This window comes from Cervus canadensis, chromosome 15 (genome assembly GCF_019320065.1).
Source record: "Cervus canadensis isolate Bull #8, Minnesota chromosome 15, ASM1932006v1, whole genome shotgun sequence".
Lineage (NCBI taxonomy): Eukaryota > Metazoa > Chordata > Mammalia > Artiodactyla > Cervidae > Cervus > Cervus canadensis.
The window spans coordinates 36,816,710-36,843,048 of record NC_057400.1 but is presented as its reverse complement, the minus strand read 5'-3'; the positions used below and the strand labels follow the sequence as shown (position 1 = coordinate 36,843,048).

General features: G+C 46.6%; 1 protein-coding gene across 11 annotated transcripts; it reads left to right on the top strand.

Moving 5' to 3' along the window:
• Positions 1-1,682: 1,682 nt before the first annotated feature.
• On the top strand, positions 1,683-19,897 carry NR4A2 (nuclear receptor subfamily 4 group A member 2). Of its 11 annotated transcripts, none has more exons than XM_043488126.1 (8): positions 1,683-1,882; positions 13,563-13,686; positions 14,170-15,035; positions 15,811-15,940; positions 16,359-16,522; positions 17,416-17,618; positions 18,013-18,191; positions 18,318-19,897. In XM_043488126.1, exons 3-8 carry the CDS (start codon positions 14,172-14,174, stop codon positions 18,572-18,574), a joined length of 1,797 nt encoding a protein of 598 aa, XP_043344061.1. In that variant the 5' UTR covers positions 1,683-1,882; positions 13,563-13,686; positions 14,170-14,171; the 3' UTR covers positions 18,575-19,897. The 11 variants fall into 11 exon arrangements, 10 of the variants coding, with proteins under 10 accessions (XP_043344061.1, XP_043344057.1, XP_043344064.1 ...); XM_043488122.1 differs by lacking the exon at positions 1,683-1,882 and adding an exon at positions 2,002-2,138; XM_043488129.1 differs by lacking the exon at positions 1,683-1,882 and adding an exon at positions 4,892-10,303 and having other exon boundaries at positions 14,348-15,035.
• The last annotated feature ends 6,442 nt before the right edge of the window (positions 19,898-26,339 follow it).

Genomic DNA, 26,339 nt, shown 5'->3' with positions numbered 1-26,339 from the left:
CAGGTTTGGGGGCAAAATTGGAGAAAGTGGTCCTTGAACATTTTGCTACTTATAATTTATTCACTCATGTGGTGAATATGACATTGGAAAGGGCCTAAGACATCATCAGACCGTAACTGTGTCTGCTGTCATTTGAACAAAGCGAATAGTGACAACTATTTTTTCCTCTTAATATAGTTTTAATGGTACGGATGAATTCATTCTTTTTCTGAAGTAGTCCTAATATATTTTCTTTCTGAAAAATGTACAACATAATAAACTACAGGAAGACTGAATAATTTTATATTTGGTTACCTTTTTTCCATAAGACGCATTAGTAACTTTACACCTGAACCCAGTTATGTCCTTTAGAATCCTACAATGCTAGCATTGAAACCACTTGTCCTTCATTTTGGAGATGAGGAATCTGAAGCAGAGACAGACTAATTTCTGCAAGAAGGTATAGAGAGAAACAATGACAATATAATTAAAACCTGAAAACCGGCTCAGTCAATTCTTCACTATATTATTTTGTCCTGATTGTGAGCCAAGAACCACTTTCTCAGCCCCTTTAATTCACCCTATCCATGCCTGGTCACTTCAAATCTTTGCTGGCTTCTGCAAATTACATATCAGCATTCCAGAAAATGTGGAGTTCATACACCTGAGATCTTTCGCTCAAGAAGAACTACTATTCTTACTAGTCTATTAATTGGTGGTTCCTGGAACAGACTGCCTCCAGTTGTATATGGGCACCATAATAGAAAGGAGGAGTGTCCGGATGTGTGACAGAATGGCCTAAATACGGTAGCTAGAGCAGAAAGTCCCGAGGACCAAAAAAAAAAAAAAAAAAAAAAATTACTTATAGAGAAAGCCCCCTTTAAATGGCAGCACTGATGAAAGCTAGGACGTTCGACTTTGGAAAATTCAAATGTTCTGTGTTCAAGGCCTATGGTACGTTGGAGGCCAAAACGACACGTAAAAAGGCTCTAGGACTAAGTGCATGAGTCATGGAATTCACGCCCACGCTGATTCTACTGCACACCCTTTATACAACTACCCAAATAAAAACAGTAACACAGGCCTGGCCCCTTGAAAACCTATATAAATAATCCCGGTGGAGTTTAGGAAAGAAAGCATACTGTCCAGATAGGGTGTAGGCAGAACTCAATGAGATGCAAACATAGGCATATACTTTAAAATACGCTAGATGAGGCCGTTTAACGGGGAAGTGTTTTTGTTTTGAATAAAGGATCTATTGCCATAAACACACCGGACCTGAACTAGAAAGGCGTGTGAGAAAGCAGAGCAAGCACCAAGTTGTGTAAATCAATGCAGGAGTAAGTAACTCAGCGACCTGTTAACTAAACTCGTTGCCAAGTTCCCGGCGCCAGCCCCTTCCCGGGTGTGGAAGGAGGCCCCCCCCTCTTGCCCGGGAGGAGAAGGATGGGTCTCGACCCCGGGGTCTTCCCGCCGGCTCCGCTAGGTCCTTCCCACACGCGCGCGCCGCTCCGGGCAGGGCGGGGACAAGAGAGTACAGAGGGAAGGGCCGAGCGCGGCCAGGGAGGGCGGAGAGAGGCCGAGGAGGAGGGCGGCGGGCGGTTTTATTGTTTCCTTTCGCCCTCCTCCTCCCGCGCCTCGCCCCGGCGTCACTGGAAAGCTGCCCGAGCCGCCCGGCGGCGGGTTATTTATAGCGCGGGCTGCGCGCGCGTCACGGAGCCCGGCCCGACTGACGGGGCCGCTGACGCGCTTGGCCGCGAGGCCGAGTCCGCGGGGCTGCGCGCCGGGCGCCGGCGACAATGGGGTTCTGTGTGTGCAGCTGCCGTCGCCGCTGGGGGCCGGGGGAGGGGGGCGGGCAGCCGCTCCCCGACCCCCCTCCCTCTCGCCCGCGAGCCCCCGAAAGGTAACCGGCCTCTTCTGCCCCTGGCCGGGCCCCGCCAGCTGCTTTTTGCTTTTCTTTTTTAAAAATTTAATCAGTAAGTTTCCCTCGCCCCAACCGCTTCCATCTCCCCCGCTTTCCCTTCTGGCCCCCCAACATGACGAGACAGGGGGCTTTAGCCGGCCGGGGGCGACCGCTTTGTGCGTCCCGGGGAGCGGGAGCCGCCCAAGGCGCGCCCAGCGGGGGACGCGGTGACCGAGGGGCCGGGAGCGCCGGGCAGGTAACGTATCCTGGACCAGGAGCGGGGGCTTTGTCGGGGTCGGGGGAGGGGAGCTGGGGTGGGTGTGGGCGCCGGGCAGCCCTCTGGGACTCCTGTCTCCCCTCCACTCCCCGCTCTCCGCCCCGCTGGCCGGCGCGCAGAAAGCCAACCTGGGTGTGTGGCGCGAGAAGCGAAAGAGAAACTTCTGCGTGACTAGCTGAGGCTCCTCCGAGAGGCCAGGACGCTAGAGGCCCCCAGCCCCCACCCCGCCGCCGCCCCTCCCCTCCCCCGCCCGCTCCCCCTCCTCGCCGGGGACTTGGGGGCCCTCCCCTCGCCCGCCCCCGCCCCGCGGAAGGAGGGGCTGGCGAGGATTTTAGGGACTTCCTGGGACACGGAGACCGGCTCTGAACCATCCCCTCTCAGCCGTCGGGAGCTGGGCAAGCCAGCTCCGGAGCCTTTCGCACGTGGCAGGCAGGCAGAGAACTTGCTGTGCCTTCTAGGAAATTGCAATCGATTTGTAATGCAGTTTCGCTAATTGGGAGTTCAAAATTAAACTTTAATAAAGCATTTGTGTCGTCTCGTCTAATTGTGAAAGCTTCCATCCGTCCTGGTAGATAGACTCTGAGTCTCAAGTTAATGGCGCTAAGCTAGATTTCCCCCCAAGTACAATTCCGTCAGCCGGCGTCGGCGCAGCTGGATTTCCGTTAGGTACAGATGTTGCTAATGGCAGCTTAAGCACGGATGGGCAGATAGCATACGGAATGCAACATGTTGCCATATGGTTCCGTTAGCCTTTCACCTCCAGGGATATCAATCACATATATTCTGGGAGGAACTTAATGACTCTCTGAACGGCAAAATGAATTACCTGGTACAATTTATATCCCTTGACCTGATACGTTATAACAACAGGAAGATAGCATCCCACAGTTTCTGTGGTATGAATTGAACTTCAGAGCTACATTTCAAATTTTATAACATCTATTTGTAGTGTGAGGGGCTCTGTCAAACCATTCTGGCTGAAAAATCCCTTACTGTATTGTCCTCCTCCCCTCCCCCCCACCTCTGGTTTATAAAGTTTAGCGAAACTGTTGTCTTGGTAATTGCCAATCAGCTGACCAAATACTAATTGAAGAGAGTATGGAGAAATAGAAAATACGATTTCCAGAGCTAGTTACTTATGAGCAATCATTAGGAACACCATACTTTCGGAACACCATACTTTCCAAATTAATGGACTCCCAAGAAAAATCTATTTTGTGAATCGTTTCATTATAACTCCTAAACCCATTTAATAACTCTTTGAAATTGTTTTTTTTAATACTTAATTTTTAGGAAAGTAACTTACAAAAATGTACTCGGAAATATGAAATATAAAGACCTCCTTAGCCAACTACTTTCTCTTCCCTCCCTGGCAACCCACACCCTCATCTATGCGGGTACCTGAACTTGAATTCTGTATGTAGTGGTACTGGCGGTTTGTTTTTTTTTTTCTTCCAAACATGTCAGTGACAGCATACTGAAGTCACTGTTAGGTCTTAGTAGAATGATTCTGTAATATTTACCAGGTCTTTTAAAAAATATCCTGGTGATTAATAAAATGATTGACTGGCTCTAATTTCAGATTATAAACATGGTTGTCTTTTGCTGTATCCCTCCTTTTTCCTTCACTAATACAGAGAGGCAACACTGCAAGACAAGAAACTTAAGGGTAAAAGAAGTAAAATACTACAACTTTTTAAAAACTTTTTCCTATTAAGGGATATATGAAAGCTGTGGGTGTACTATCTTTTAAAAGATTTTGCTTCCAACAATACATAAACCACATTAATTCATGTGAACTGATAAACTAGGGTAATACACAAAATAGACATAGTCTGAAAACATTTTCAGTCATACAAGTTTCATAATTCATTTTTAAATTACAAGATGTCTCCTTTTTTCTTTTTGTAATAGGTGATGATTTGTTACCTAGTGCTTGAGTTTGGGCAATGATTTTGATAATTATGAAATAATATCTTTTATGTATGTAAATAGAAAAGTTTATACAGAACAAAATAAGATACATCTGAGTTATGACAACCCTTACTGGAGACTGTTTTTGGGTAATCTTTTAATGGCTGAAATTGTATTTCTCTGTAGCATCAGCATTCAATGAGTTTTAACCTTGATCTGTAGTGAGGCTGTTAATCATGACTACATCTCCATGACTTCTGAATAGGTAGTGAGTGTGTCCTTTAATCAGTCACACAGAACTCGCCTTATAAAGCTGTTATTGTCATGAGCAGATACTGCAGGCTTTTGTCAAGCCCCGTGATTATTAACGTGTTCGTTCTTCAAAAGCCAGGCTGAAAGTCCTGCTGTGCTTTATTGCACAATTCAAGTCCATTAGTACATAAAATCCTAAGCAGCAATATTTGTCTTTTCTCAAGTTAAAATATTACATATGTCATTCATAATTTCAGGCCCATTTGTGGACAAAAACTATGTGTGTATTTGGTATACATATATAGTAACAAAAACAAGATATGCATCTTGCATCATGACTTATTTGAAGTGAAGATTTGATGGATGTCCATTGTTACTCTAGATGAGGTGGCTGGCTGCCAAGGCGATCCCTCTAGCTTGAAAGTACTGGCATTGTTATTGTCTATCAGGGAATCACTTTCTAATTTTTAAGCTCCCAACTTCACCTCCCTCTTTCAATATGGCCCTTCCATACTGCTAATCTGAGAATTTGTTTGAATGTGAAAACTTTTGAAAATGTGTTTGTATTGGCCAAGATTTTCATTAGTATTTCTGGTTGCCTGCTGCTTTAATTTGAGCTGGCAAGTACATTTTAATTGAAAGTGAAGAAATACTATCAGGACAAGGTATATTCCCCATGCTCTGAGTAATTTTAATTGTGATGTAATCCTCAGTGCTTTCTTATTTTTTTACTTATGAATGTATTTTAAATTATTTAAGATAGGACAGATTTACGCCTTTCTCAAGGTAATATGGGACAAGTTATGGATAGGCATTAGGCCTCTATTAGAATACTTCATTTGAGTGAGTGGGGGTGGGGAGGAGAGCTGTAGGAAAGAGTATACAGGCCCTCTGCACTGGCCCTGTTTGCTTTTCAAATTTAAAACCCATATTGCTACGTTGGAAACTTGTTTCTCTTTTATAACCTTTCATTAAAAATATATATATATCTTTAAACTATCAATCTGTAAATAATTAACCAGCCAAGCAGGAAACAGTCTTTTATTCTCAACTATATGCAGCTTTGTTTTTATCTGGGTTAGTGTGAGGGCCATGTAAATACATAAAAATTTGATTTGGTTTTCCTTACTTTGAAGATTGACAGAAGCTTCTTTAGTTATTCTTGTTCTATTTCATGTTCTGTATTCAGATATTGAAATACAGTATTTTAATACATTTATAAGATTGTGTTTGCATTTATTTATGTTTCTTTTTTTAAAGCATGTAGCCTTGAATGTTTGTTCTGCTTTTTTTTTTTTCTTCACATCATTACTCTGGTACTGCTTGATGTAACTTGATTAGCTCCCTCCCCAGTCATGATTGGTAATTAAAATAGGCATTAAAATTAGTCACTTAGCAATTTTGCTGTTCAATTGGCAATTAAATTACTTAATTGCAATTAAAGTCCTAATTTTAATTGGCAAAATGATAGATGTAGATTTAAGATAATATGTATAAATACTTTAATAAGTGTCTATATAAGGATTACTTAATTACTCAACTTCAAGTTTATGCTGTTAACTTTAGAACTTTTAAGTGAGCAATGAAATTTATATTACATCTATTCAAAGAATATGATAATTAGATTTATTACTTATCACTATAAGGGTCCTTGCTATAAGTTACTTTTGTAATGTTAAAATTGTAGGCTTGTTAATTGCAGAATTATGTTGAAGAAGAGGGCTAAAAAGAGGGCTATATTGTAATAACAATAACATGTCTTCAGTTTTTATTAAATTGAAAAGTTCCTATATGCCAGTTAGTCTGAGGAAAAAAATCAAAGGTGGTTATTTTATCATTAAATGTAAAATTAAAAACTAGCTAGCTGTTACATACAATGAAGACTCTTGCAAAGTGTATGTATTTTATCTACTAAAAGAAAATCCTACATAGTACTATGATGGTTACTGATGTTATTAGCTACTTTTACAATTTCAAGTGCCCTTGGTATTTTCTTAGCATATAGCACCTTATTCTCAGAACCTTTAAAGCATCTTTCAGGACTTTGTACTTTTTAATGACTCCCATGTTTAGTGAAATTAGCAATGAAATCTAAAACCAAAGTAACCCTTCCTTGCTTAATCAAGAAGAAGTCTTACATAAGAAAATATTAATGATTGCTAGGTGTGGGAGGAGGGGAGAATGGAGAATTATTGTTAAATGGTTACAGAATTAGAGTTTTATAAGATTAAGAGTTATGGGGGTGAGTAGTGGTGATGGGTGCACAACAGGATGACTTTAACATGACTGAACTGTACATTTAAAAATATAAGATGGTTATTTTTATGTTTTTTACCACAGTAACAAAAAAAAGTATTAAGTGGTTAATTTAAAAGTATTTAGAAGATAGTTACTGAGAGTCAAGAATTAGAGAAAAGATGAAGGATTTTTATTATGCAAAATACTTTTTGAGTGGCATGAGGTTTTACCATATGTTCAGTTTTATAATTTTAATTTACAAGTAGATGCTTCTAGAAAAAATGAGTACTGTTTTCTTCTGCACATCTTTACACATTTCTAGAACTGAGTTCTGTATCAAAGTAAGAAACAGTTTTTAAAATTTTTGGATTAAGTGATTTGGGGTGAAAACTGGGCTGGGTAAAACTGAGTAAAAGCCACAACTACCCAAAATGTAAATTACTAGCTAAGCATTTTACTTTTTCTCTAGGCATCTCATAGAAAAGGAAAAAATGATTGGTTGATTAATATCTTTTTAATGCAAGTGAAATGGCAAAGTAAATTACCAGAAACCTTCCATATTAAAAAATGATTTTGTATTTTCAGAAATAGATTTTTTTTTTCAAAGTGAAAATTTCTTTCTGTCACAAATATAAAACTGAGTGACAACAAATGACATGAAATTTGTCCAAATATAACCTAAAATAATCTCATTTTTATGCTTAACATAGATTCCATTAACTAATGTTATGAAATATCTTCAAGTTACCTTGATTCTTACAGCATAACAGTTGTGTCAGTTTACTATATTTTAACTGTGAGAGCTAAGGGCTACTCTGAGTACATTTGGGGAGAATAGTGAAATAAATCCTTAAAGATCCCTTTCCCATGCATTATTATCGAAAAGCCTTATGGAATTAAGGATTCCACAGAATTAAGAATTAAATCCATGTTTGCTTTCTAAATCATATAAAAAATCTCAGTTTTATTAAGTATAATCTGCTTAGCCTTGCATAAAATAAAATGCTTAGATTTAGATTTGAGTATGTATTATTTACATTGTTTTTTATGAAAATACTTTTTCTATATATATACTGATATGGTCTGCTTAATACTGGCTAATATCATAAAAGACAATATTATTTTCCTATGTGCTTTTTCTGAGGTCATCTAATATTGTATATTGACAGAAATAATAATTTTGTAATTTTAGTTGGTTTCAAAAAAAGGAGCTACTTACAGGTAGGATCAGTTTTTATTCCCATTTATTTTAAATTGTTAAAAATACTGACCTTCATTTGGGGTAACTTTATGTATTTATACATGGCAGTAATTTAAAGTTATATCAGATTCTGAGCCCTGAAAGAAACATTATTGTCATTTTAATTGAGTTATAAAGTAGCTTATATTCAAGAATCTATTTACGTTCAAGAATCTTGCAGGATTGCAGTCATATAAATGCAGAATTTCAGTTTCTTTTAGCCTAGAGCATCATTTGAACATTTTCTAAAAGGTTGTTCAATTCTACATTTTGATTCCATTATATGTGTAATTAAACCTCTATGCACAAAAGCATTCTCTTATGTACTAGCAAATACACCCACAGGAATCCTCTTCTAAACTATAATTTATTTAAACATGTAATCATAGGATTTTAAAACATGCTTTCATTTTTCCAAACTATATGCCAATTTAAACTGCTTGGTGATAAAATGAAAGATTTTATTACCATTTTGATTTTTTTCTCCCCTCTCTGTGACCTAACAGTGAGTTAAATACGGGTGGGCGGAAATAAAGAAAATCTATTGTTAACCTAATTCCAGTGTTAAACTGTTTCCCTTTTTGAGAAAAATAGAAGAGAATAAAAGATTTGTAGTTATTTATGAATTCCAGCATAATATGAATGTCTGGGCCTGCTGCAAGATCTCCTGGAGCTTGACCTAAGTAGTAAATAGCTAGGGGTATGTGTGTGTGTGTGTGGGCGCACGCTTGTGCGTGTATTTGTATGACGGTGTGTGCTTGTGTGTGTATTTGTGTGATGGGGTGTGTGTGTGCTTGTGCGTGTATTTGTGTGATGGATCATCCTGAATGTTGTGGAGTCAGGCCCCCTACTGACAGCATCAGTCAATTACAGACATTGGCCCTTCTACTGAGACCTGTTCCTTTCATGAGAATCTGTTGGGGACCCAACAATCTGGTGTTTTGAGCGTGGTGGTTCTTTCTTACACTTTCTAATGTCTACCGGATCCTTTCCACCCGGAGCACATCGAAGCCCTACCAAAAACGCCAACCCAAAAAAACAGCTTACCCAATAATTGGTTTAAGAGAGTCTATCAGTCTTGATTTTGATGTGTCTTAATAAGAAGACACACTTCCTAGCAGCTATTGTAGTATAGGGATTTGAGGAGGAGAGAACTCATATGAATTGTAGAAAAGAAGGCCAAAAAGCCACTTCTTTCCCCTCGCATGTTGATGTTATATCCGATTCATTCCTAGTTACTAATAATTTGTTAACAAGCTGCTGTGAAAACTGCGTTTCGATCTTGGGTGCCTAAAAGACTTGAGCGAAGGCTCTGTTACCAAGAAGCCAGACTCGACAGGTTGCTGTGACAGAATAATGCTTTATATTACAGTGTTTGTCTTCTTGGAGTTCACTTTAAGAACTCCAGCACACCTTTTCCATTCACTGGGAGAGAATTTTCAAACTGTCCGCAGACTCACCCCAGGCTAAAGCCAATTATTTTTTAAAATGGTTTAAGGGAGGAGGAGCGTGTGGAGGGAATGCACCTCCTTAAGATCTGCATATTTGTGTTTGGAGAGTGGTGGTTACAACCTTAAACTTCTCCTGGCCCCCGCCTTCCTAGAAATATATTAAAAAATAATAACTGCCACCCCAGCATGGCTGCGCTTGAGTTTCCGACTGCCTGAAAATAGCTGCTGGGAGCCTGACCCACCGCTGGGATCAAGGAAAGCACCCTCAGGCCGCGCCCTGCTCCCTTGCGGAAGGGGAAGGGAACCCGGGAGGGCGCCACAGAGCTAGCGCTGCTGCTATTTTGGGCCCAGCTGGGCGGGTGCGTCAATGCCTGCGCCCCTGCGTCACCGCCACCCCCACCCCTTTCCTTCTCCCCGGCTCTCCAAACTCTCACTTTTTCCCTTTCGTTCGCGTGGAATCGCTTCTGCCCACAGGGCGCTGACGCTACCCAGCTCATGCTAATAAGCTATTCTTCCCCCTCCTCCCCTCATCCCCCTACTTGCACACCCTCACCCGCCACCACAACACGCCCCCTCCAACAGACACACACACACACACACACACACACACACACTCGCACACACTTCCTGGTTTTATTTTTTCTCTGCCCGCTAGGGCACCGCCGAGCCGCTGCGGCGGCAGCAGCGGCAGTCGCAACATCTGGGGGAAACTTAAGGTGGTCACGTAGGTTTTCCCGAGGCTGCAGCGCGGAAGAGCCTGCGGCTTCTCGGGGCAGCCTCGGGGCACTTGATGGCAATGCCTCTCCCGCCGCTGAGGAGCAGGAGGCTGCTGGAGCGGGCAAAGGCGGGGCTGGGGGTGAAGATGAGGACTGAGCGGCTCCGGGACTTGGAGAGCTCTCAGGCGCTTTCGGCCGGCCAGTACTGGGAACTTCAGGATGAGGGGTGCAAAGGGGTCCCCCAGCCTGGAAGTCAGCCACACCAAGAGGGAGGGGCGGCTGCAAATCTTCGCGGGCGGAGGAAGGGAATGCCTCCAAACCCTCCCTCTCTAGGTGATTGCCCCGAACCCTCCCTCCCCGGGTGACTCCCCCAGCTCCACTGGAGAAATCCCAAAGCCCGGCCAGCTCGGGTCCAGGAACCAGGAAGCGGGCTGACTCCCGGGAGAAGCTGTTTCTTTCCTGGAGAGCGCCTTGTGCCCTCAGCCTGGAGGGTGGATTGCCTTGCGAATCGGAGTCGGCCGAAGCTAGGGCGACTGCGAGGGTGCGGCGAGCTCCGGCCGCCTGCCTGGCCCTCTCCTGGGAGAGCTGAACCCACACACAGTGCGCTTCGGAGAGATCCAGCCAGCTCCGCCCCCTGTCTCCCCGGGTTTAGTCTTGCCCCTCGGCTTTCAGATTATGACTTCGAGAGATTATGGCTTCAGAGGAGGGTCGATTTATTTCCCTAAAACTCGTGGAAAGGCAGGAGTTAATGGGCACCCAGGAGTGTCGAAGTATGAGAGTTGGTAAAAGGTGAGACTACAGCACCTTTCTGCAGAACACACCTGTTGCCCGTTGCTCGGCTGCATTGTCTGAGAAAGGAAAGAGGGCGACGCCTCACTCTTGACTTTTGGGGTCCCTGAAGGGCTGGGTTACGGCTACCCTTGCCTTTTCCCTCCCCTCCCCACGCACCACGTCCTCCCTCGCACATGAGCCCTGCGAGGAAAGAAGGGAACACAGAAAATAGGCCCTCCTTACTCTCTTCCACTTTGGAGAGTGTGTGTGTTGGGGCGCGGAGGTGGGATATGCCAGAGGAGAAGGCCAGGGACAGGAAAAGAGAGAAAAGGGGGATGCACTGGACTAGGGAAATCCCACCCCAATTGTAGGAGCCCTCTGAGCGTCTCGTGTCATGGGACATCTGCACTCGCTTCCGCTAACGGGGGTGGCAGTCGTGGGTGGATGAGGTTAGGGCGCTGCCAGGCACGCCCCATCTCGTGCGATTCCAGGTGCTGGTACCTGGCCCACGCTTGGGTTCCCTTCCGCCGGGCTTTTGTTGCACCTTCCCCCACGTGTGAGCTGCCGGGCGGCAGCGGTGGTGCGGGGGTTTGGTGGGGGGAAGGTGAGGTGAGATGTCGAGGCGCTGCGGGTTGCGCGGACCTGAGTGGAGAGGTCACACCTCTTTCGGAAAAAGAAAAAAACCTAGCTGGCTACCAAGGTGAACCCTGAACTGAACAGTTCCCACCTTAAAATCGGCCCTGCTCGTGACGTCAGGTCGGAAATATACCAAAGCGAGCGCTGGCCAGGAGTCTGGGGAGAGCGGCCGCGCGGCGATTGGGCGGCGGGCCGCTGACGCGCGCTGACGCGCGGAGACTTTAGGTGAATGTTGGCAGCGGCAGCGCGAGCCACATAAACAAAGGCACATTGGCGGCCAGGGCCAGTCCGCCCGGTGGCTCGCGCTAGGCTCCGCGGTCCCGCTCGCCTGCCCAGCCGGCCGCCTTCCCCTGCTCCCTCCCCGCTCTCGGCGCCGCGATTCCCTTCGCCCCTCTCGCCCACCCCTCCCCGACCCTGCCACCCAGACTCCCGGAGGGAACTACACTTCGGCGGAGTTGAATGAATGAAGAGAGACACAGAGAACTCCTAAGTGAGTAGGTGCGGCTGGCACAGCTCGCGTTCTTTTATCCTTCTTTCTTCTTTTGCACGTCTCTTCTTTCTGTTTGTCTGGTGCAGGTTCTCTGGAAGTGGGCGCCGGAGGCGCGGAGCGCGAGTGGGGCCGGAGGATGGGGAGTAGGTGTGCGCTTCTCCAGAGGGCATTTGTCGGAACTCTCGCTTTGCCACCCCGCAGAGGTTTCCTGGCTCCTCATTGGTGGACGTGGAAGGGAGCTTGCACAGTTTGGGGAGCTGCGGACTTGCCCGCGGAAATGTGCGCAAAGTTTGCTCTTAGTGAGGAATTGATTGAGGTCTTTGGACACGTAGACTCCGAGTCCTGTGTATAAGAGGGGCCTGGACGCGGCCCAGAAAGTGACAGGGAGAGAGAAAGTTCTTCAGTTTATGTGTTGCTTGGAAACTGGGTCACCGCGAGTGGACAGCGTGCCCGTGTTTCCTGGGTATTGTTGAGTGAGGAGACGTGGTTGGTAGAGTGACCTGTTACTAAGTTGCTTGAAAATTTCTGGTTTTCACATGTGCCGCGCTTGTTTGTGAGTTTGACAGAGAAAGAGAGACACAAAATATTTAGAGTAGTCATGAAGCTGCGGAATTACCAGAGGGTTAATATCCAGCACAGGCATATCTGTCAAGGGCTGGGGGTGGGGGGTGGTCAAGAGTCCCTTTCTTTCTACTTTTTCTGGTTACTCTCCCTCCATGAAGCAAGATTATGACGGGGGCGGGGGGTGGGGGAGGAAAAGAGACTTGGATATTTGGCTTTCTTTTTCATTAGTAATAAAATTGTCTATGCTCTAGAATGCCTTCCAAGTGGGAACATCTGAAAATTACTAGGACAGAAGAATGCCTTGTTCCAGCAAGTAGGCAGATTGTGCAAGGCTGGATAGGGAAGGTGCTCAGCTTGCTATGCTGAGAGGTGCTTCTACCACTGGTGCCAATATTGGATAAGCAGTATTTCCCTCTCTCTGCAACTCACCTAAGATGCTCTTGACAAAATACGGTCCCCTCTTTCCACCCCTTGGCCATTAAAGATGAAAGACATTTCCTGGAAAAGTGAATGCCAATTCACCTGTATCCCCAAACCCAGTGCTCAGTCAGAAGCTCTTAGGAAATCCAGATGCTTCCATTCAGATTGCCTTCAGGGCTCCCCAGGCCTTACTAACATTTTGTAACTTCCTAGGGGTGGAGGGAGAGATTGTTTTTACATTTTATATTCTTGACTTCTACTTTCCTTACCCTCTACTAGATGAAAAGCCAATTTCACCACAGGGGGAAAAAAGCAGGAGAAGGTTCCAATGCTGTATTTTATTAAATCCTAGTTTCTTCTTATTTAATTCTGAATTAAACTAAAATGGAAATGACACTCCCTCCCACCACCCCACACACACCCAGCAAAGGGGCTAATTTATTTCACCATAAGTATTAACTAAGTACATGGAATAACTTTCCTCCTTTAGAGTCCTCTCTCTGCCAAGATTAACACAGTCCATGGGTGAAATTTTCTGTTTCCAGTCATCTCTTTTACACATTCATTTTAACTGCTAAGTCTGATAAAGGCTACACATTAATTTCTAATTAAACAATCAAGAAGGGCACAGAAGGGCCTGCCTAGTGATACAGATGTCCAGCCAAATCAGTCCAGAAATTCACCCTAAGGCTTCCTGTGTCTTCATTTCAGGGAGGAGATCTGACAGGCTGGGCTCTCCACTGCTCTTCTAAAAATCTTGGAAACTTTGTCCTTCACTGAATTACGACACTGTCCACCTTTAATTTTCTCCAAAACGCCTGTAACTCGGCTGAAGGTTAGTGCCACTTCATTTTTCTCCCCTCCCTTGAGTTCCTTAAACGTCAAGAAATAGGGCAATGCGAACGATCTTTCCCCGCAAACCCTGTAACTTAAGTTTTTCCCCAACCCATCGCCTTCGGGAACAAGTTTCTCATTGTGCAATTCAACTTCATTTCTGGATTGAGCTCGCTGAACCCGAGCTTCAGAGGAAAGGCTCATGGGAACGGGAATGCTCCTGAAAGGGGTTAAGGGGGAGGCGTTGGAAATATCCGGGAATGGAGACCCTAATAACTTTCCAGTTCAGGGTCTTTATTGGGTCAGCCTCTACTTGCCCCGCACTGTTCCGATCTGCAGTAATCGCGCTCTCCGCCGTTCCTCTCGCGCCCCTTCTCGTTCTCTGACCGCTGCGGGCTGCCGGTGTAGCTCCAGGTGTAGCCGAGCCCGGGAGAAAGTGTTCACTTGACCAGGCTGAGTGTATATTACCCTGTTTCATTTCCAGCCATGCCTTGTGTTCAGGCGCAGTATGGGTCCTCGCCTCAAGGAGCCAGCCCCGCTTCTCAGAGCTACAGTTACCACTCTTCGGGAGAATACAGCTCCGATTTCTTAACTCCAGAGTTTGTCAAGTTTAGCATGGACCTCACCAACACTGAAATCACTGCCACCACTTCTCTCCCCAGCTTCAGTACCTTTATGGACAACTACAGCACAGGCTACGACGTCAAGCCACCTTGCTTGTACCAAATGCCCCTGTCCGGACAGCAGTCCTCCATTAAGGTAGAAGACATTCAGATGCACAACTACCAGCAACACAGCCACCTGCCCCCCCAGTCCGAGGAGATGATGCCGCACTCCGGGTCGGTTTACTACAAGCCCTCCTCGCCCCCGACGCCCACCACCCCGGGCTTCCAGGTGCAGCACAGCCCCATGTGGGACGACCCAGGCTCCCTCCACAACTTCCACCAGAACTACGTGGCCACCACCCACATGATCGAACAGAGGAAAACGCCGGTCTCCCGCCTCTCCCTCTTCTCCTTTAAGCAGTCGCCCCCCGGCACCCCCGTGTCTAGCTGCCAGATGCGCTTCGACGGGCCCCTGCACGTCCCCATGAACCCGGAGCCGGCGGGCAGCCACCACGTGGTGGACGGGCAGACCTTCGCCGTGCCCAACCCCATCCGAAAGCCCGCGTCCATGGGCTTCCCTGGCCTGCAGATCGGCCACGCGTCGCAGCTGCTCGACACGCAGGTGCCCTCCCCGCCGTCGCGGGGCTCCCCCTCCAACGAAGGGCTGTGCGCTGTGTGCGGCGACAACGCGGCCTGCCAGCACTACGGTGTGCGCACCTGTGAGGGCTGCAAAGGGTTCTTTAAGGTGAGGAGGAGGCAGGTAGGGGCCCCCTACTGCCCAGAGCCTCAGAGTGCTTGCTCCGCTGGGGCGCAGGCTCCGGGCCCTAACTGGTCCCCGGCGACTCCCCGGGTCCCTGGAAGCTGCCTTGCCGCCGCCCCTGGGCTGTGGCGGGGGCTTCTGGGTGCCTGGGAAAGGCAAGTAGGAAGGCGGGGAGACCCGGGCTCGCATCTCCACACGAGACCGACCCTGGCCGCCCCCTCCCCCGCCTGAAGTTGCTGGAGCTGAGTTGGAAGAGGGTCATTTGCATGTGCTAGGAGCTGTCTTCTTGGTTCAGATTGAAATTGGTTAGGACAGAGAACCGTGTCTGAGCTAACCAAGTGGAACAGAATTCCCTGTGGTCAAATTAAGTGATCTCTTTATTTCGCCATCCTGATTGAATAATCTTATCATTTTAAATAGAGAAGGTCTCTAAGGAATGTAAATAATATGAATGCCCACGAATTTGTATTTACTGAGCGTCTCCTTCTCCTTCTCTTGGCATATAAAACACAGCAAGGAGCGGAAGGTTAGCTCAAATGTTAACGCTATCAATTTTCTTCTGTTAAATGCCCTGGGGGAGGGGAAAGAAAAGAGAGAGAAAGGAAAAAGGAAAAAATAAAAAGGAGTTGTGTATGTGTTTGTTTATGGGGAGGGAGTGTGGACCCTGTCCTCTCAGAAATTGTCCCTGGATTCCCTGAATTGTTGGATTTTCAAGAAAAAAAAAATTTTTTTTCCCGGCCTATATTGTCTCCTTTTGCAGCGCACGGTGCAAAAAAACGCGAAATACGTGTGTTTAGCAAATAAAAACTGCCCAGTGGACAAGCGGCGCAGGAATCGCTGTCAGTACTGCCGGTTTCAGAAGTGCCTGGCTGTTGGGATGGTCAAAGAAGGTAGGTTGGGACAAACAGCCCACTCCCCAGTCAGTCTTCGCCTTTGGGAAACTGCTGCCCCTATCCTAACCCCGCTTTCTACTTCCCAGAGCCGGGCGGGGGGAGGTGGAGGGTGTCTCCGGCTTGCTCCCACCCGCCTCTGGCCTCTAAGACCAGGCAGCTGCCTGCCAGCCCATTCTGCCCAAGAGAAAGCCGCCAGGCCCTCCTCGCCTTTAACTATACGACCCATTTGGAAGAAGACATAAAACAACCCCGCATTTTTTATGCTTCTCGTCAGTAAAGGCTTTACAAGCAGTGGGGCCCTGAGCTGCCCGATGCAGGGGCGCCCCCGGCGGCTGTGGCCTTCCCTGGGGAGGGGTCCAGGCTGCAGCTGGGTCCCGCTTGGGGGAGCCGCGCTCACCCGGCTCTTCCTTTGCAGTGGTTCGCACCGACAGTTTAAAAGGCCGGAGAGGTCGTTTACCTTCCAAACCGAAGAGCCCACAGGAGCCCTCTCCCCCTTCGCCCCCGGTGAGTCTGATCAGTGCCCTCGTCAGGGCCCATGTCGACTCCAACCCGGCTATGACCAGCCTGGACTATTCCAGGGTAAGAAGCTGGAGGGGGTTTCATTTGGACAAAACCGACAGATGGGCAGGACCCCTTCCCCACACCTGTCAGTAACCCCTCAGGCCCAAAGGACAGAGGAGGCATGCAAGGTTCTGGCTTCACTGCTCTGGGCAGGGCCACAGGAGACAGATGGTGTTGCTGGGGGTGTGGACATGAGGACAGGAAAGGGGAAGGAAAAGAAGATGGGCCACAGTGGTCAAATCTCTCTGAAGCCCCTTCCCAGTACTTGGGTGCACACACATACTCAACACACCAGTGCCTCTGATGCCCAAACCAGAGGCGATGCTAAAGCCCCCACTTGGGTTCTAGCCCCAGTCCTCCATGGAGAAGCTTGAACCCCCGCCTTCTCTGGTGCTGTCAGGAAGAGGGACACCTGCTTGGGCTTGGGGAAGGGGAAGCAAGGGGGTGTCAGGAATGGCAGTGGGTGGGGGAATCAAGTGGTCAGATTCCTCTTTTACCCCAGCTATGAGGAATGTGTGGACTTTAATTGGAGAAAGTATGCCGGGCAACCTAGACGGCACTGCAATTTTATGAAGATTTGCAAAGGGTGACTCTGCTCAAGACCCACTCCGGGACTGGCATGAATACTAACGTGTCAATTGTTTTGTGGAGATAAGAGTGAACATTTCCCAGGGCTGGTTGGCACTGTATTTAGTCTGTATGAAAATGGTAATTTACATATTTAAAGCAGCGACCTCATAGCACCATCCCTAATTGAATTAATTGCCCCGGAACATCTAATTTCCTTACTGGTCAGAGAGAGGTTTAATTGTTATAAAAACCTGGCTCCCCTACTAGAAATGAGGTTAGCAATTTCACGGGTTATATATTTTAGAGAACCTCATTAAGTGCTTTTTAAAATGAAATTCCAGTTCCAGGCGAACCCTGACTATCAGATGAGTGGAGATGACACCCAGCATATCCAGCAATTCTATGATCTCCTGACTGGCTCCATGGAGATCATCAGGGGCTGGGCGGAGAAGATCCCGGGCTTCGCTGACCTGCCCAAAGCCGACCAGGACCTGCTTTTCGAATCGGCTTTCTTAGAACTATTTGTGCTGAGATTAGCCTACAGGTAATGGAAGGCTGGGAATGAAGGAAGAGAGGAATCAAGGAAAAGAAAGGGGAAAAGGGGAAAAGGGGTGGAGGGAGAAAGAGAGGAGAACAGATGTGAAATAAAAGAGAAGATAGGAAGGAAAGGGGAATAGATAAAAGGAAGAGAAGGGAAGCAGTGAGCATAGAAGCCTTATATGAATGGAGAATGGAGGTGGGATAGGGGGCGTTCTTGATTGTTATGAAATTAAACCCTTTCAAGGTCCACTGGTCTACGTTTTATTAACTCTTGGGTAATTAGGTACCTCTTAAATCCCTCATTTATTGCTCTTCAAGTAATTAGTTGTTTAGCCTTTTTTTTTTCTCTCTCTCTCTCTCTCTTTTTCTCCCCTCTCTCTCTTTGGTATTAATTGCAGGTCCAACCCAGTGGAGGGTAAACTCATCTTTTGCAATGGGGTGGTCTTGCACAGGTTGCAATGTGTTCGTGGCTTTGGGGAATGGATTGATTCCATTGTTGAATTCTCCTCCAACTTGCAGAATATGAACATCGACATTTCTGCCTTCTCCTGCATTGCTGCCCTGGCTATGGTCACAGGTCAGTACCAGAGGCACAGGGCATTTCTCCTCCTGAACTTTCCTTTCCCGCCGATCCTCCCTGGTCCTGTCAGCTAGCTAACTGCTTAGTGCATTCCTCTTTTGTTTCTGATTGTGTTTTCTGCAGAGAGACACGGTCTCAAGGAACCCAAGAGAGTGGAGGAGCTGCAAAACAAGATTGTAAATTGTCTCAAAGACCATGTGACTTTCAATAATGGGGGCTTGAACCGCCCCAACTATTTATCCAAACTGTTGGGGAAGCTCCCAGAACTCCGTACACTTTGCACACAGGGGCTACAGCGCATTTTCTACCTGAAACTGGAAGATTTGGTACCACCACCAGCAATAATTGACAAACTTTTCCTGGACACTTTACCTTTCTAAGACCTCCTTCCATGCACTTCAGAGAAACTGGAAAGAAACCTAAAACTGTCCAGAGGGGGCAAGTGACAAGGGCAGAGAGATCCCCCTGAGCTGTCTCAGCTCTAGTCAGCCCCCTCCCCTTCCATACACCCTGACCCTTGATCCCTAAAGAAAAAAAAACAGAAACAAACAAAAAAACAAAAACTGTTGCTATTTCCTAACCTGCAGGCAGAACCTGAAAGGGCATTTTGGCTCCGGGGCATCTTGGATTTAGAACATGGACTACACACAGTACTGTGGTATAAACTTTTTATTATCAGTTTAAAAATCATTTTATTGTTCAGAAGGAAGATTGTTAATGTATGACGGAAAACATTTGGCCACGTTTGGTTGTTGCAGTTAAAATAAATGTAATACACATACACACACACACACACACACACACACACACACATTGTAAGGGGACCCACAAGTATTGCCCTTTAAAGACTTCAAAGTTTTCTGCTGTAAAGAAAGCTGTAATATATAGTAAAACTAAATGTTACGTGGGTGGCATGAGTTGAAGAAGGCAAAGGCTTGTAAATTTATCCAATGCAGTTTGGCTTTTTAAATTATTTTGTGCCTATTTATGAATAAATATTACAAATTCTAAAAGATAAGTGTGTTTGCAAAAAAAAAAAAGAAATAACTACACAAAAAAGGGACAAGCATGTTGATTCTAGATTGAAAATGTTATAGGCACTTGCTACTTCAGTAATGTCTATATTATATAAATAGTATTTCAGACACTATGTAGTCTGTTAGATTTTATAAAGATTGGTAGTTATCTGAGCTTAAACATTTTCTCAATTGTAAAATAGGTGGGCACAAGTATTATACATCAGAAAATCCTGACAAAAGGGACACATAGTGTTTGTAACACCGTCCAACATTCCTTGTTTGTAAGTGTTGTATGTACCGTTGATGTTGATAAAAGAAAGTTTATATCTGGATTATTTTGTTGTCTAAAGCTAAACAAAACTTGCATGCAGCAGCTTTTGACCGTTTCCAGAGTGCTTATAATATACATAACTCCCTGGAAATTACTGAGCACTTTGAATTTTTTTTTAACGTCTAAGATTGTCAGTTAATATATTATTTTATGTTTGAGTAAGAATTTTAATATTGCCATATTCTGTAGTATTTTTCTTTGTATATTTCCAGTATGGCACATGATATGAATCACTGCCTTTTTTTCTATGGTGTATGACAGTTAGAGATGCTGATTTTTTTTTCCTGATAAATTCTTTCTCTGAGAAAGACAATTTTAATGTTTACAACAATAAACTATGTAAATGAACAGAATTTTGTCTTCTTTCTGGGTTAGGTAAAAATGATTACTAAACAGCAATATACAATAGACAGAATTGGAGATTGATTTGGGATAGGTCATTTATTCAACATTTGAGTTTCAAACTGACAGCCTAGACCTATTCTGGCAAAAGGAACTGGAAAATTGAACTAATTATCCAGAGAATTCAGAACAACATTTTTCCTTAACCAGAACTTTCCAGTGTGGCAGCATGCATTTATCAGAATCAGGTGAGAATATCTCAACTATTCTGTTAACTTTGCTCTGAAAGCTGAGTGCAGCTTTCATAGGAGAAGTTCAGAAGACCCAATAGCATTTTAACTTTTCCAGTTTTGAAGTCCTATTGGGTTTTTTGTCTTGCATAATGTTTAGAAAGTATCTTTTTAAGACTCAGTCTACACGGATTTGAAGTGTATTGTATCTGTGTATACAGTATAATCTCTGGTTTTTTCCAATTTCTTGTAAAGGGTCTTGGAGGAAGAGTCGAGCATTTTGGTCCCTTTGGGTCAGTGGTCTTTGGCATAGAACAGAACTCAGTAAAGATATTTCTTACAACTTTTTCCCTCCTTCAGTGAATAGTGATGAGGTTCAATTTGCTGTCTTAAAAGTTTCTTGGATAAAGAATAAGATATCTATTTGTCAGGTTCTGGTTCTCTTTAGGTACAAACAAACTATGCCACAGTATCTAGGCACTAACTCAGCACTAACTTTTGGCAAAAAAAAAAGTAGTAAAGTCACTTTTAGTCTCAGCTTCCTCTCAGTGACCTGGAGGTCCAGCTAGTCATAAATTCTGGAAAGTGTAGGATGGGGATGATTTTCTTCCTTGATCCTAGTGAGTTACAGATGGCCTCCTGGTCACTGAAATTGACAAAAAGAGTTATTATTTTTAAAATGCAGAGTTAGTAAATTGCCAGGAGAGTTCTTAGGTTTTAATTTTAGTTTACCTTTGCTTACTTTTTTTAAGACATGTTTTGCGGGTCGAGCAATAGAGAGAAGGCAGGTCTCCGTGATAATTTGAGGTTATTTTCATGTGATGCGCTACTCTACAGGTAACTGAGAGGCAAAAGTTGGTGGCCACATAAAGAGATTAAAAACTAAGCGGAATGTTTGACGCCCTTGCTTTCTTGAAAAGATGAGGCTTGCCATTTCCTTTTATTTTTCACAAACTTCTGCCCACTAAGAAGCAGAGAGAAAGAGAAAGCTCTTTAGAAATGCTAGGAGTCTGCAGAGCCGTCAGCAGTCTTCTCCCAGGTGTCTGCAGCCCCGAGACAATTACATCCCGACTCGGAATCCTCCAGAGTTGAACCCAGAAACGAACTCTGTTGCAGCTTCTCCCTTAAGGCAGCGGCTGCGCATCACCCGAGGCCAATGGGGTATCAGGTAGTGCGTCTCCCGAGAATTTGGGGTGAAACGAGGGAGGGGTGACTCTCTCCTGCAAGCGTCCGCTTGCAGACTGAACCGGCTCCGCGTATATTTAGTTCTAATTCCTAAATTGAAAAGTGGCTAGTGCTTTTTCTGCTTCACAGTTACCGAGTCCGTTTCCAACTCCCCGCTGCGCACCGGGTTGTGCGGGGGAGCCTCGGGGGTATCTCTCCTGCTGCTTCCGGGATCCGTGAGGTTGAGGACTTTGCCTGTCCTGGTCTTTCTAGGAATAAAGGTCAGGAAAATCAACAGACAGGCTCTTTTGCCAGAGACAGACGTTGTGTGGAACTACTCTAGAAAGAGATGAAAACTTTATCATGGGGGCTTCGTATTACCCTCCCCTTCCCAAGTCCTCTTAAGAATTTCAGTTGTTGTGTGTCGTTTCAGCAATGAAAAATGTTTTATCATTGTTAGAAGACATGACCAGACACTTCTCAGCTCTGAAAGAAGGTCTAATTTTTTAGTCTTCACAGTTTCTAGACCCACGGTGAAGGGTTGCTTAGAATGCCCTGAATTTATGGAGAGTTGCCCTTAACACCAAACACGGATGAGCAGCGCTACCGCCTGTTACGTGGTGGGCTCCGCTTCTTTACCGTCCAGGCGACTGCCGAAGTCTCTCGATCCGACCTTGCGCTTTCGCAAAGAGATCAAGAGAGGGAAAGAGTGTTTGAATTTCTGGTCCTGATTCTAGCAAGAGAGATAGCCTGGTCCCTGCAGTGACAGCGGCACCCGACGACCTTATCCTGTGTATTTCTTTTTGCTGCTCCACTCCATCCCTCGAGAGTCGATGTGCCCCCTCCACTAAAAAAAAACTGATCATAAGTCTTATGGGACATTGGTTCTCAGAGTGCAAGGAGCCGGACAAGGAGAAGCAGATATTCCTGCTAACTTAAGAATGTCGCTTGAAGGTTCAATTTCACTTTGCTATGAGACTCTCTTGGCTTTATTTGCGCTTCAACGCTAATAGTCAATTATCTAATTGTATTTTAAACCTAGGCATCGGCAGTGAATACTTTCAAGATTTACTTCACAAAGAAGTCTGTGAAGGAAAAGTTTCATTTCATTGTAACATTTTGGTCAGAGTTTTCCAGTTAAGGGTATATATATCCATCCTCCCAGGCCCTATCCCGGATGGCGATTCAGTTCAGTTCAGTTCAGTCGCTCGGTCGTGTCCGACTCTTCGATACCACGACACTTTAACAAGCTTCTCGAGAGCTGCGCATTTGTGCGCCACCATCTCCCTGCTTAACTCCGTATTTGCGTGGGTTTCCTTTTTTATCCGCGGCGCGGCAGCGCGGAGGTGGCTGCGGAGAGCGAGGGCTGGGGTCTCCCCGTCCGGCCTTGCGTCTAGGTGTGAGAGAGGTGCTTGTTTCTGTCTCGAAGCCGTGCTGCCCGCCGTCACCTCAAAACTGGAGACAGGTTCTGTTAAGGTGGGCGGGGGGGGGTGGGGGGGGGAGGCGGCGGTTAGAAGGTATCTAGTCCTGCGGATCTAAAAACTTGGTTTTTTTTTTCAGTTTTATTTTGTCGGCTGAACAAGAGGTCTGGGAGTCAGTATCTCAAACATTCTCCTCCGAAAGAGGTTTTAAGGCTTCCTCCAGCCACACCTGTGCCCGCTATTCATTCGGGAATAGGAACGGTCACTGGGCGCGCCTGGAAATTTCTCAGCCGTCTAAGTCTCCGGTGCACTCCGCGAGTGGGACTTGACTCGCTTTTAGAGTCCCACGGGGAGGGATGGAGTTCGGGGTCCCAGCCAACGCCCAGTCAACCGATCCATCCCCCGCCCCCCCCCCCCAAATGGGTCTCAGCAGGGACTGAAAGGAGCGCGTCCGGTTGCAACAGTCTTCGAGGAAAAGTTCTGCCTAGCTCTGTGCATCTGGCAGAACGCAACCAGGGGATCGCGTTTTGCGAAGCTGCGTTTTTTTTTTTGGGGGGGGGGGTTCTGTCAGTTCAGTCGGTACTGGCTGACTTTACTAGTGAAGCGAGATAAGAATTTCAAACAGGGCCGTCATTTTCTGGTAATTCGTTTTTAATAATAAAACAAACACATGCAAATCCGCTTTTCATTTTTACTTTTGAATTTTACCAGAAATCCCAAATTGGATATTACGCATAACCATTTAGGATGGCGAGGCTGTCATTTAAATCCATTTTCACTCGGTCTTTCCGTTTCCTGAGCACGGCTGGAGATGACAGCTGGGGCTCGCAGGATCTTTGCTCCGACTTTAATTTGGTGCTTCTTTAGGGAAATTCCCGCTTCCGTCCGAGGGCGCTTCGCAGAGCAGACAGCGGGGCCCCACCCCACGCCAGGGGCGTAAGGAAGTGGCTGCACCCCTATCTCCTAGCCGCGACGTGCGCTCCCTGCCTACCAGACAGAGGCGGGAGAACTCCGAAGAACTAGACTCCAGCCGCTTACTCCCCACCCCACGCCTTCTCACTAGGCCCCCCTCCCCGTGGTCTGATTTTGAGGTCCCAGGGTTACTGGAGAGATGCATGTCTGTTTGTGGTTCGGGGATGCGAATGTGGGTAGACACGCGCTCCAGCTCTGCCCGCTGCATTTTGGAGACAGGATTTGACTCCGCCGGTTGCACCTGGAGACTTTGTCCGGGGAGCCCTGAACCAATTAGAACGAACTCGCCCGAGTTAACTGTTTCCTCCGTTTCCTGGCCTGCCCTCCCCAGCTGCTCCCAGCTTCTTTCCCAGCTGTTCCGTGTCCCCCAGGGCCGGAGGCAGCAACAGGTTCCAGTCGCCGCGGGGCCAGGTCCCGTGCGATCGGGCGAGAGCACGTGCGGCCGAGCGTGCCCTCCGGCTTTCTCTGCACCCACAGATCAGTGGTCAGCCTTGGGTCTCCCCTAGTTGTGAGCGGGGCTGGAGCGTTCATTCACCCTCACACTGGGGAAAACCTTGTTACCTAGTTGTGGAGCGCACAAATAGGCGTGGCAGAGGAGCCAGGACGCGAGTCGGAGGCGCATCCGCGCTGCGAGCCACAGGACCCGGGAACGTCCCCCTCCCCCGCCCCGCACCCACCGCACACGTGCGCCCCGCGCGTGTGCTCTCCACTCCGAAGCTCGGAGGAGCGATCGTGAGCATCCGGCTCTGCTTTCAGGTCTCCTCTCACCACAGGTTATGAGCCTTGGGCCCGCGCGCTGCGGGATGCGACTCGTCAGGTGGCCAGAGGATTGGGGGCCTCAGGGTTGCCGGTCCGCCTGTCTGCCTGCGGTGGGAGCCCTTCTTCCTCCCCTGAAGACGGCGACTGCGGGGTGCGGGCTGCCCTCGACTCGGCTTAGCCGAGCTATGTCGTGCTCAGCTGGACCTGACATAGAGCCGAGCAGGGACCCGGAGAGTTGGAGAGATCGGCCTCCACGCTTTCCGCCGCGTTTCTTCTTCCCCCAGTTGATCTCTCTTACTCCTGTTTCTCTATATTCCTATCTAAACTTGTGTTTAGAGCAACTAGAATTTCCAGGATACGTGCCACCTGTCCTAACAACCAGAGTGTCAAGAGTTTCTGATAGAGACTCCCCAGGGCAGTAGAGGGTGGTCGAGGGGCAGAACTCCATCGGACGCTAGAAGGGCTTCTGGAGGGACTGCTCCTGCTAAGAGAAGATCGTGTTAAAGAGTTCAGATTTTCAGACCTTTGAAAAGGGTAAGAGGTCGAGGTAGAGAGGACCTCAGTAAGCTACAAGTAGGTCAGTGTTTTTCAAACTGAGGGTCCTGACCCATTAGTGGTTTGTAAAATCAATGTAATGGGTTGTGATCAGAATTTTCTTCCAAAGAAATATAATAACAGACAAACAACCACAAGTGCTCTGCACAGAATAGCCGAAGGGTAAAATGTCTAAGCACTGTTGGCTGAAACTTTGGATAGGCCACAAGCATAAACTGTATTTATGAGTGTGGGTCTCAGGCAAAAAGTCTGAGAGCCACTGCTGAGGGACCAGTCTATGCCGGAAGTGAAGGAGGGGTGTTGCCTTTACTGAGAGATGCTGATAAGGAAATTTCAGCACTGTGGTTTTGTGGTTAGTCTTCACTTTTGTGTATATTTTATTTTTTGTTCCCCATCTCCTCCCCAGCTGCACCAAGATTCCACGTTTCTTTATCCCCTGGCTTGCTGAGTGCTTGGAGCCCCGTTGGGACATTTTAAGGAGACAAGCCCACAAAGCCACTCCCTTTCCCTTTCCCTCTGTCACTTAGCACCTGGGAAGAGAGTGAACGATGAAGAAGTTTCCTGGGGGAAGCCAGAGAGAGGGTGGGGGAGTGACCCTCACATTGTCCATTCACCACGTGCCTGGTCTTTTCATTTATTGCCCAACAGTAGGAAAGAAGGAAAGCTTTTGAAGCAAATAGGTAGAGACAGGGATGGGTAAAGATAGTGAAAATACTGAGAAAGATCAGGTAAGTGGGGACTGAGGGGATGAAAGAAGAAGGGAAGTCTGCTAGAACTGAAGGCCAGTAGAGGTGGGAAGGAGAGGACTAGAATGCCCTAGAAATGCAGGATGCCACGGAGCCAACAATAATGTGGATGGGCTTGGAGAAAAAAGAAGCAATCAATAAGGGCAAACAGAAAGGGCACATAAAGGAGGCTGGGGGTGGGGTGGGGTGGGGTGGGCAGATCTAAGATGAAAGTTGGATGTTGAAGCCATAATAAAAGGATTATGTAAGGGGACGGTGGCTTTAGGTTTGGGAAACCTTGGGTTAATGGGGACCACACAGCAGTTTCAAGTTATGTCATAAAGAAATTAAAAGAGGAAAAAAAAAAACCACACAGAAAAGTACTTCCCCTGTTATTTCATTCTAACTATGGGCTTCCCTGGTGGCTCGGAGGTTAAAGTGTCTGCCTCCAATGTGGGAGACTGGGGTTCGATCCCTGGGTCGGGAAGATCCCCTGGAGAAGGAAATGGTAACCCACTCCAGTATTCTTGCCTGAACAATCCCATGGACGGAGGAGCCTGGTAGGCTACAGGCCACGGGCTCACAAAGAGTCAGACACGACTGAGAGACTTCACTCACTACTAAGGA

Bases quoted from the DNA above. Each gene is read 5' to 3' on its own strand.
- NR4A2 (XM_043488120.1), top strand. From the start codon at position 11,837: ATGAATGAAGAGAGACACAGAGAACTCCTAA. The intron at 15,036-15,810 runs GTGAGGAGGAGG...CTCCTTTTGCAG, and splicing joins GCTGCAAAGGGTTCTTTAAG to CGCACGGTGCAAAAAAACGC. The intron at 16,523-17,415 runs GTAAGAAGCTGG...ATGAAATTCCAG, and splicing joins CCAGCCTGGACTATTCCAGG to TTCCAGGCGAACCCTGACTA.